This window comes from Pseudophryne corroboree, chromosome 1 (genome assembly GCF_028390025.1).
Source record: "Pseudophryne corroboree isolate aPseCor3 chromosome 1, aPseCor3.hap2, whole genome shotgun sequence".
Lineage (NCBI taxonomy): Eukaryota > Metazoa > Chordata > Amphibia > Anura > Myobatrachidae > Pseudophryne > Pseudophryne corroboree.
In genome coordinates, this window is record NC_086444.1 from 648,730,716 (window position 1) to 648,742,880 (window position 12,165).

A 12,165-nucleotide genomic window follows, 5' to 3' on the forward strand; every position below is an offset into this window, starting at 1 on the left:
GAAGCAGGGGCATTTTAACAGAGGAGGAGACCCATGTGCAGCCTCCTCCGTTCGGGCCTCCTCCTCTCTGCCGCCAGCTCTGAGAGTCTGAGCACCAGTGGGCTCAGACTCAACTGTGCATGTGCAGATTTCCAGGAAAAAGGCGCAATGGCCATTTTCCCAGTGATTTTTCTACTGCACATGTGCAGAACTCCATGAAAATGGCGCAGTTGCCATTTTCACGGAGTTCTGCGCATGTGCAGTAGAGAAATCACTGGAAAAATGGCCATGCGCCATTTTCCTGGAGATCTGCTGATTTAATAGCGCTGCTGACATCGGCATGGGACTCCGAAAGGGAGAGTATTCAAAAAAATGAGTTTTATGGTAAGAACTTACCTTTGTTAAAACTCTTTCTGCGAGGTACACTGGGCTCCACAAGGATAGACATTGGGGTGTAGAGTAGGATCTTGATCCGAAGCACCAACAGGCTCAAAAGCTTTGACCTTCTTCCCAGGATGTATAGCGCCGCCTCCTCTATAACCCCGCCTCCCTGCACAGGAGCTCAGTTTTGTTAACCAGCCCAATGCAGTAGCAAGTAAAAGAGACGACAACTGCCAGTTGCCACAACACCACAGTGTCAGCGGCTAATGCCATACCAACCCAAAGAAGCTAAGTGCGTCACGGTGGGCGCCTTGTGGAGCCCAGTGTACCTCGCAGAAAGAGTTTTAACAAAGGTAAGTTCTTACCATAAAACTCGTTTTCTGCTGTGGGGTACACTGGGCTCCACAAGGATAGATATTGGGGATGTCCTAAAGCAGTTCCTTGTGGGAGGGGACGCACTGTAGCAGGCACAAGAACCCGGCGTCCAAAGGAAGCATCCTGGGAAGCGGCAGTATTGAAGGCATAGAACCTTATTAACGTGTTCACTGAGGACCACGTAGCCGCCTTGCACAATTGTTCAAGGGTCGCACCACAGCGGGCCGCCCAAGAAGGTCCAACGGACCGAGCAGAATGGGCCGTAATGTGAGCAGGAACTGATAGACCAGCTTTCACATAAGCATGTGCAATCACCATTCTAATCCATCTGGCCAAAATCTGCTTGTGAGCAGGCCAGCCCCGTTTGTGAAATCCAAACAGAACAAAGAGAGAATCAGATTTCCTAATAGAAGCATTCTCTTCACATAGATACTGAGAGCCCGTACCACATCCAAAGACTGCTCTTTGGGAAACAGATCAGGAGAGACAAGTGCCGGAACCACAATTTCCTGATTAAGGTGGAACAAAGAAACCACCTTAGGTAAATATCCGAGGACGAGTCCTAAGAACCGCCCGGTCACGGTGAAATATCAGATATGGGGAACTACAAGACAAGGCACCCAAATCCGACACTCTTCTAGCTGAAGCAATAGCCAGCAGAAACACCACCTTAAGGGAAAGCCACTTAAGATCAGCTTAACCAAGAGGTTCAAACGGAGACTCTTGTAACGCCTCCAAAAACCCCGACAAGTCCCAAGGAGCCACAGGCAGGTTGGATACACAACACACCCTGAGTAAAGGTATGCACATCAGCTAAGGTCGCAATCTTGCTCTGAAACCACACCGACAAGGCAGATATTTGAACCTTGAGGGAAGCCAGACGCAAGCCTAAGTCCAGGCCCTGCTGAAGAAAGGCCAACAACTTGGCTGTACTAAACTTAGAAGCGTCATAATTGTTAGATGCGCACCAAGCAAAGTAAGAATGCCAGACCCTATGGTGAATCCGAGCAGAATTGGACGCTCTGACGATAGGCCCTGCAGGTCTGAGAACCAGTGCCGTCTGGGCCACGCTGGAGCTATGAGAAGCAGAATTCCTCTTTCTTACTTGAACTTCCGAATTACCCTGGGTAGGAGAGACACCGGAGGAAACACGTATGGCAGCCGAAACCTCCACGGCACCGCCAGTGCATCCACGAATGCTGCTTGAGGATCCCTTGTCCTTGCTCCGAAGACCGGAGCCTTGTGATTGTGTCGAGACGCCATCAGATCTACTGAGAGGAAAAAGGAGAGATACAAACTAAAAGCGCTCCCATAAAAGCCAAGTTTACAAACACACACCCAGTGGATACATAAAATCGATTAGTCACGTACACTGGTAATTCAGGAGATGAATAAAGATCCAACGTTGATTAAAGGCAGATGGATCTAATTCTCATAAAATTATAAGACAAAAAGAAAGTGCAATAGTGCAATTATCTTTGTTTAAAAGGCCTGAATTTATTTTAATATCGCACTTACACCAAACAGATGAGGTCAGTAGCATATAAAATGAATCCTCTTTGGCAGTACAGCAACAAAGGACTGGATGATAACAGTCCTAACAATGTCCAACGCTGATATCAAACAAATGCAGCTGGACCTCATAAAGAGCAGAAGAAATTGCAATAGTGCAATTATCCTTTTTTTTAAAACAAGGGTTTATTTTTAAACAGTGCACTTACATCAAGTAGATAAATCCCCAATGAGGAATACAGCCACAGGAAGCAAGGTCTGGAAGGGGCCAGATGGATATAGCACAATAAGGAAAACGGCTCCGGAAACCAGGATCCAACACAGTCCCTCAGCGTCCAGTGCAGATGGTAAAACTCAAACGGGGTCACAAGTAAAGCGGGAGAGTACACGCTTAACGCGTTTCAAACTTTCATAGTCATCCATCAGATCTACGTCTGGAAAGCCCCACTTTTCCACTAGGAGTTGAAACACTGCTGGATGGAGGCCCCACTCTCCGGCGTGTACCTCCTGACGACTGAGAAAGTCCGCTTCCCAATTCAGGACTCCCGGAATGAATATTGCCGATATGGCCGGTAGATGGCATTCCGCCCATTTCAGAATCCGTGAGACTTCCTTCATTGCCAAACGGCTTTGAGTGCCGCCTTGATGATTTATGTAAGCCACTGTGGTGGCGCTGTCCGACTGTACTTGAACAGGACGGTTCTGAATTAAATGCTGGGCCAGGTTCAACGAATTGAAGACCACCCGCAATTCCAGAATGTTGATCGAGAGGAGATCCAACGGCCCTGAAGGGAGTGTTGCTCCAGCACCGCACCCCAACCTCTTAGACTGGCATCTGTCGTCAACAGGACCCAGTCGGATATCCAGAAGGGACGGCCCCTGCACAAATCATTGGTCCTGGAGCCACCAGTTCAGCGACAGACGGACCTCCGGAGTCAATGAGATCATGTGAGACCTGATCCGGTGAGGCAGGCCGTCCCACTTGGCTAGAATCAGTCTCTGGGGAGGGCGAGAATGGTATTGAGCATACTCCACCATGTCGAATGCTGACACCATGAGGCCCAGCACCTGCATCGCCGAATGTATCGACACTTGCAGACGAGAAAGGAAGCAACGACTCCTGTCCTGAAGCTTCAGGACTTTCTCCTGGGACAAGAACAACCGCTAGTTGTGAGTGTCCAATAGCGCTCCCAGGTGCACCATGCTCTGAGCAGGGACCAGGGAGGATTTCTTCCAGTTGATGAGCCACCCGTGGGCTTGTAGAAACCGGACAGTCATATCCAGATGACGTAGGAGAAGTTCTGGGGAATTTACCAGGATCAACAAGTCGTCCAGATACGGCAGTATCCTGACCCCTTGACGGCGGAGTACCACCTTCAATCACCGCCATAACTTTGGTGAAGACTCACGGAGCCGTAGTTAAACCAAAAGGTAACGCCCGAAACTGGTAATGGAGATTGCCAATCGCAAACCTCAGGTATTGCTGATGTGACACTGCTATAGGAATATGCAGGTAAGCATCCTGTATGTCCAGGGAGACCATATAATCCCCAGGTTCCAAGGCCAGAACTACAGAGTGAAGGGTTTCCATACAGAACTTGGAAACTTTCACAAACCTGTTCAATGCCTTGAGATTGAGAATGGGCCGAGAGGAACCAATCGGTTTCGGGACTAGAAACAGCGGAGAATAGTACCCCCGGGCACTCTGAGCAAGAAGCACCTGTACTACAACTCCTGTATCCAGGAGGGTCTGTACCACCGAATGTAGAGTGTTTGCCTTTGTCTGGTCCAACGGGACGACTGTCAGGCAAAATCGATGAGGGGGATGGTTTTTGAAGGCTATGGCGTAACCTTGAGTGACGACTTCCCGTACCCAGGCATCTGAAGTGGTCTTCAACCATTCCTGGGTATACCCTATAAGCCGCCCCCCCACCCTGGGATCCCTCAGGGGTAGGTCCGCCCCGTCATGCGGCAGGCTTATCCATCTTGGAAGCAGGCTGGCGGGCAGCCCAGGCTCTTTTGGGATTCGGCTTACCAGGTTTGGAAGTGCGGGCCTGCTCGTGGTACGCCTGACCTTTTGCTTTACCTGAAGGACGAAAGGGAGTACCTTTAGCCTTCGACACAGAAGGAGCGGTACTTGGCAGACAGGCAGTTTTGGCAGTAGCCGAGTCAGCCACTATCTTATTTAAGTCCTCCCCAAACAGAATATCTCCCTTGAAAGGGAGTACCTCCAGGGTTTTTCTAGAGTCCAGATCCACAGACCAGGATCTCAGCCACAATATCCAGCGAGCCAGGACTGATGTAGTAGAGGCCTTGGCTGCTAGAATACCGGCACCAGAAGCCGCCTCTTTAATATAGTGAGAAGCTGTGACAATATATGACAAGCATTGTATAGCATGGTCAGAAGAGATTTCACTTCCAACTCTAGGGCCCATACTTCAATAGCCTCTGCAGCCCATGTTGCTGCAATAGTGGGCCATTGTGCAGCACCCGTGAGGTTGTAAATCGCTTTCAGACAACCCTTCACACATTTATCCGTAGGCTCTTTTAGAGACGTGACGGTAGTGACAGGTAGAGCTGAGGAAACCACCATCCTAGCCACATGTGAGTCTACTGGAGGAGGCGTTTCCCAATTTTTAGACGGCTCTAGTGCGAGGGGAAATCGAGCCAGCATCTTCTTTTGAGGCACAAACTTCTTTCCCGGGTCTCCCCAGGGTTCCTGACGTATATTCACTAGGTGGTCAGAGTGAGGTAAACCTTGTTTAACCGCCTTTTGACGCTTGAACCTATCTGGATTCTTAGGAGGGACGGATGGCTCGGGATCATCCGTAATCTGTAGAATCAACTTAATAGCCTCCAAAAGATCAGGAACATCCACATGTGAACTACCCTCCCCATCAGCAGTATCTGTGTCAGAATCTGTGGGGTCAGTGTAAGCGCCATCTTCATCAGACGAGGTGTCAGTGACAGCAGTGGATTGTGAGGAGGTAAGAGCTCGCTTAGAGGACCCCTTGGTCTTAGGCGAGCGAGGAGTTTTTAGTAGTCAAGGACTGGTTCAACTTCTTCAATTGAGCAGACAAGTTATCTGCCCACGGCGGGTTAGCCGCGGGGACCACATACGGTTGAACCGGCATAGGAGGTCCCATAGGGGGTGTTAGTTTAGTAACTAGCATATTTAGAAGCGTGGAGAAAGTAGCCCCGGTGGGTTATTATGGTCCCCCGTTACCACAGTCCCACTGAGGGGCAAGGAGCCCCCAGAACCAGAGCCCACAGCTGCTATAGTCTCCTCATAGGAATCTGTGGCTTCAGCAACATCGGCAGTGTGTTCAGCCCCAGAACCGTTACCTTCAGAAGCAGACATGATATAACTTGCAATGTCAGGTAACACAGTACAATTGTCAGCAGCACAATACCTCATGCCCAAACCCCTGCGCAGTGTAGTCAGCACAAGCAGAGATACAGGAGAGATATGGTGATTAAAATCACAGAGAAAAATACGTATTAGAGTATATCTTGTGAATATCCTATATTATTATAAAACTTGACGCACCAAGCCCCCTCAGGTTATAGAATATAGGGATAGCAAGGTGAGTGAGAGACACGCAATGGAAATCACTCAGCAAGCTAATGCACACACATATAGTCACAGTTATACAATGCAGAGGTTATTACCAACAATAATACTGCACTGGACCAGGTTATATATATATATATATATAGCTCTATAATCAATAGATATAACACTGCACAGTAAGAACTGGATGTATATCACAGGGTACTTGTACCAGAGAACCCTGACTAAATGCACTCTTTCTTAACTAACACTGTATAATTGACATGTAGAATACTTAAGTGTCATTTAAAGTCACAGCGCTGACAACCAGGCGGCTTTACAAAGGAGGATTTGCCCAAGCAGTCCCAGAAACAGTGTAGCTGGGGAAATGGCGCCCAAACACTGACAGGGAGTGAGGGAGAGACAGATATGCAGCTCCAGGGCGGGAACATTTACTGGAAATGGCGCCCTGGGGCTGGGGGAGGGGCTCCAGGTCTAAGCCTTTTCCCCTCTGCTGGCAAAACCACCGGGTACTGCGGGCTACTAGTAAAAAGGTTTAGAGAGAAAACCTGACCTGCACCCATGCCCTGGTGATCTAGTGGGATCGCCTGTACTGCCACAGTGTCCACCGCCAGCCGCGCCGGATCGCGATAAAGTGCGGATCCCGCTTACCTCCTCCCGAAGTGCGGCCACGCAATCCCGGAGAGCCCCAGCCGTGTGTGACTGACTTGGAAGAAAACCGGAGCCTCCTGCTGTAGGTACCCGGCAACCAGGGCGCGGGAGTGTACAGCGCCGCTGGGGGAGAGATGGAGCTGCAGCAGGTGATGTCTACTGACATCTAACACAATCTGTGCCTCTGCTGCAGCCCTTGTAGTCTTCTTTTTTCCTCAGAAAAAGCTTTTACTAGAGCTGCTGTGAGCAGCTCTTCCTGTTACATGCTTGCACTGCAAGCACCAACTACAAAACTGAGCTCCTGTGCACGGAGGCGGGGTGTTATAGGAGGCGGCGCTATGCATCTTGGGAAGAAGGTCAAAGCTTTTGAGCCTGTTGGTGCTTCGGATCAAGATCCTACTCTACACCCCAATGTCTATCCTTGTGGAGCCCAGTGTACCCCGCAGCAGAAATGGGTGCGGTGTGGGCCCACCTGGACTCAAAGGCCATGTGCACCGCACACACTGCACCCATCACAAATACGCCAGTGCCTGAAAGACACAAGGGTCCATCCAACTGACCGCCTGGGATGTCATGCTTGGGGGACCATTTATCAAGAATCGGATTTGCAATGTTATCTGGGTGTAGTATTAGCGCCTAGAATTGCATTGCAGGCTGCAATTCGTACGATGGGATGTACAGTATCACTACACGCCGGCAAGGACAGGGGCTCTGAAAGAAGCTGGACTCTGCGATGTGCTCAGTGTGCTGCTGGGACTCCTGAGCATGGGCAAACCCTCTGACTGCACATGTGTGGCGGCTATTACTGGGGAGGGTTCTGGAAGAACCATCTGCCAGCTAATTGCATGATCTGTAGCCCACAGGCTACTGCTATATTCAGATGGCCGCATCTCTGGGGGGTCCAATCTCCAGAATGCTTTGCATTCCGGAAGTTGGTAAATCAAGCAGCATCGCATCCCCCACAAAAACCTATGGGCATACCTCCCAGCTGTCATGATTTTTGCTGCTGGTATAGTGCAGAGGGCAGGCAAGCAGCTCAGAGATCTGGGCATGCCCGCTCAGTGATGAAAACAGGTGCGTGGCTCATGATGGTGGCACTCCCACAAAGCCATGCCCCTTTTCCATAGGTCACGCCCCCGCTTTGCTGCACAACGTAGTCCTGCATTGCAAGCTCCAGATGTTGGGAGAAATGCTATAGGGGTTGCAGCTGCCTGCCGGAATGGAGGGATCACAGCAGACAGTCCCTTAGTAAAACATTATGGTGATACTAAATATTTGCGAAAATGGGTGTTTTCAAAGAATAAGAAGCAATATATATTTAAAAATTGTACATCAGCACCTATGTGGGAAAAGAAAAATAGGATTTTAATTACCTACCTGTAAATCCTTTTCTCGTAATCCGTAGAGGATACTGGGGTCCACATTAGTACCATGGGGTATAGATGGGTCCACTAGGAGCCTTGGGCACTTTAAGAAATTAATACTGTGCACTGGCTCCTCCCTCTATGCCCCTCCTACCAGACTCAGTCTAGAAACTGTGCCCGAGGAGACGGACATTTCCTGAGGAAGGATGTAACAGGTCAGTGGTGAGATTCGAACCAGCACACACAAACAAGAGGAAGGCCATGCTAACCAAACTTTAACAGGAAAAGCAACAGCTGAACTAACAACAATACTTAACAAAGTAAAAGTGCAGGAAACACGAAGCACTGGGCGTGCGCCCAGTATTCTCTACGGACTACGAGAAAAGGATTTACCGGTAGGTAATTAAAATCCTATGTTCTCTTACGTCCTAGAGGACACTGGGGTCCACATTAGTACCATGGGAATGTACCAAAGCTCCCAAATCGGACGGGAGAGTGCTAAGGTTCATGCAGAGCTGATTGACCAAACTGAAGGTCCTCAGAGGCCAAAGTATCAAACTTGTAGAACTTAGCAAACGTGTTCGAACCCGACCAAATAGCTGCTCGCCAGAGAAGTAAAGCCGAGACATTCCGGGCAGCTGCCCAGGAAGAATCCACTGACCTAGTAGAGTAGGCCTGTACTTTAGGTTTAAGTCTTTATAGGCGAACAGCCCCTGTTGTAGAAGATCCTCGCGAAGAGGCCACGGGTCAAATAATGACTCTAAAGGCTACGGGGTATATTCAATTAGGGTCGGATCCATTCCGACATGCATTTGTCGGAATGGATCCGACAACCCCTATTCAATCTCATCTCAATTCGACTTTTAAAAAGTCAAATTGAGATGAGGGACCCAGAGGAGGAGGGGGGGGGGGAGCCGCAGGGAGACCAGCGGGGACAGCAGCGGGCAGACGGAGGAGAGCAGTGTTACAGTAGCGCTGCAGAAGGACGTCTCACAGCCGCCCGACCTCACGGCAGTGTCCACCCGGCTCCATCAAGCGTGACCTCACTTGCTGGAGCCGGGTGGACGCTGCCGTGAGCGGCGCGACTGTGAGACATCCTGCTGCAGTGCTGTGCTGTAGCGCTGCTCTCCCCTGTATGCCCGCGGCTGCCCCCCGTCTCCCTGTGGCTCCACCCCCTCTCCTTCTCTGGGTCCCACATCTCAGTCCGACTTTTTTTAAAGTCGAAGTGAGATGATCGAAAAGGGGGCAAAAACCGTTTTCGACACAAGCACGTGGATCGGCATCTATTCCGCCGATCCACGTGCTTTTCGACAAGTTGGAATATATTGAATAGGTTGGAACCCCTTCCAACCTAACAAAGTCAAAAACTGCCGTCTTTTTCGACAGACGGCAGCTTTCGACGTCAATTGAATATACCCCTAAATGTGGGTTAGACGAGTTTAACAACATACTGTACTATATGCTGTACATTCCTCACCATGGCACCAGGCTTTCACCTCTAAAACAAATATTTACACACAACATAAGCACCTGTTGTCATTCTCCTGCAGTACTACTGACAATGCAAATCACATACATGGCGCAGGTAACATGTAAGAGTAGTTACTGTATTACAGTTTGTTAGGTACTTTTTCAGAACTTTTTTATTAGTGGAAATAAATGACATGACTTTTACCTTCTTGTTCCCGGCCTCCTGCTGTATGAGTGTCACCGGGTGCCCTTTGTGCGCTCCCAGTATGGGACACAGCGTGCACACACACACCCTGCACTGTCCGCAGAAGAGCTCCACCGCCCGCTCCCTGTGCTCCGGGCACCTGCGTGGCCCTCTCCTCAGCTCCTGCATCCTTCTGGCCTCCTCTCCACCTGCATCACATACCTGGTGACCGGCTGTGCCCTCACCATCCTCGGCCATTATGTGCGGCTGGCAGTGCTCGGGGCAGTACGATTCCCCACAAGTCAGGCAACTCCAGCGGGCAATGCACGGGCTATGGGATGGGCACAGGTCACACTGCAATGCCTGTGCTCTGGGGCACGCCTGCTCCTCCCTGGGCAAGGTGCATGTGGGGCACAATCTCTCACAGTTGGGAAGACGCTGCCAGAAGTTTTCCACACAGTCGAGGCAGAAGCGGTGCCCACAGGACACCAATAGCACGGGCACTGGGCACCCAGAGCCGCAAATACCGCATGGGTCGGTTGAAGATGGCTGGTACATGCCTGGAGTACCCGTGGGTATCGCACGTCGGCAGGAGCTGGACCTCCTGTGTGGCTTGTCAATTTGCGTGGATACTTGTAGCAAATATATCCTGAGTTACAGTACTCCAGTCTCCTCTCATGCCAATCGTCTTGGTGTTCTTGCAAACTAGCCTGCCCTTTTAGTAAATAGGGCGAGGGACGATCTCAGCACCGCTCCGTGCGCTGTACGTGCAGAGTGACCCCGGGCCCTGCTGGGACCTTTATCATCCGAGTCTGTCACTGTCACTGTGCTACTGCTACCACCAGGAAACGAAAGTCAACTAACACGTGACCAGCCGATAGCACTAGCATTGATCCATCAGCATTCACTGTTGTGAAATTGGGTATATATACACAGTGTCGGACCCTATCCGTTTGATAGATAGACAGTGTCTAGTTAGACAGTCAATAGATAGACACCATATGTTAGATGGACATTAGGTCGACATGGAAAAGGTCGACATGGTCAAAAGGTCGACATGAAAATGGTCGACATAAAAAAGATAGACAAATGTTTTCTTTTAAATGTAACATGTTTTTGGATTATTTCATACTTTCTCTATCCATGTCGGCATAGAGTTGGTTATAAACCTTGTGGCGAGCGCAGCGAGCCACCGTGCCCGAAGCGTGGCGAGTGAAGCGAGCCCCGCGAGGGTATGCCTTTCTACAATTGTGCGTCCCAGATGACAAAACTATCCCCACAAACCACAAAAATGCAAAAAACATGGTGTCTACCTTTTTCATGTCGACCATTTTCATGTCGACCTTTTGACCCTGTCGACCTTTTGACCTGTCGACCTTTTGACCCTGTCGACCTAATGTCCATCTAACATATGGTGTCTATCTATTGACTGTCTAACTAGACACTATCTATCTTTCATACCGGAACCGTGTCGGACTGGGGTATTAAAGGCCTGGGGGGGGGGGGGGGGGATGCATTTGTAGGGGCCCATGTCTAGGGGTGTGGACAAACTAGTCTTGGCTAACCATTAAAGAGTACATGGACTGCTAGTGCATGCATTATAATTTACCAGATTAATAACAGAAATGCACTGTAGAGAATACACCATAGTTCTGTGCAATATAAGATAATATACGTATCATCTATAATTCAAATGCACAGTTTGGAAGAGGAGGAGGCGGCAGTGGGGCCCACCGTTGGTTTGCCCTGTTCCTCTGTGGGCCAGTACAACCCTGTATATACTTCAATATTGGTTGTAGTTTTTATGCGATTATTCTCAAATGACTTACATATTGAAATAGTTTGTGGTCACCAAATTGTATAAGTGCATCACTTGTATAAGCACCCATGCAAGTGATCCACTGCCTACCGTAGCTTTCCAGTAAGGTCTTTTAGTTAGACACTGTAAAATCTGTTTTTGCTGTGTGTGCAGTAGTTTTTTCTGGTATGTGGTCCTACTTTGGCCGCTACTTAATATGTTTAAATTGTTTTGCACTATCATCAGGCGTTAAATAAAGTGGTCTGGAATGGGGAGGAACCGTGTTCATAGCCAGATTAAGGGGGAATGCAGGGCATACTGTACCCCGGGCACCCATTTGTTGGGGACCCCTGGCAAGAGCACAATGTAAACGGAAGCTGAGTCACACTGGAACCGAGCAGCTGATATGAGATGAAAATAGAGCTGTAACCAGAGATAGCAGGCCTTGGTCCGAGCGTGGCTGGAGTGAGCTGAAAATTGGAACAGCTGGTCCCAGGTACTGGTAGAGCAGGGGTGGGCAATTATTTCAGCTGAGGGGCCACTTGACATTTCCTGTCAGTATCCGAGGGCCACATACAAAATAGCAGCTCCCCCCCACTTGCCAAAAATATAGGGACGTGGCTTCATGTGGAAGGGGTGTGGGCATAAAATAATACAGATTCATATTAGGCTGCACAATAGTCTCCATTATTCAAATTGCGCCACACAGCGCCACTTACACACATTACACCAGGTAAAGCCCCTTTTATACACATTACGGCAGGTAGAGAGCCTTTTTACACATTAACATTTTATTAAGGATAATTATTGTGCAGCAAGCAAATTATCCAGTGTCTTATGGCCCCTGGGGAAAGGTGTGACACGGTGACAGAACACG

The 12,165-nt window shown here is 49.4% G+C and overlaps 1 protein-coding gene across 1 annotated transcript in view; it reads right to left on the reverse strand.

Moving 5' to 3' along the window:
• The window catches only part of TRIM14 (tripartite motif containing 14), a 90,964-nt gene extending 80,669 nt beyond the window's left edge, over nucleotides 1-10,295 (reverse strand). Inside the window, exon 1 of the mRNA XM_063914633.1 lies at nucleotides 9,512-10,295. Coding sequence (XP_063770703.1) covers nucleotides 9,512-10,048 — 537 coding nt within the window. The 5' untranslated portion in view covers nucleotides 10,049-10,295. The remainder of the gene's footprint in view (nucleotides 1-9,511) is intronic.
• Nucleotides 10,296-12,165: the final 1,870 nt, after the last annotated feature.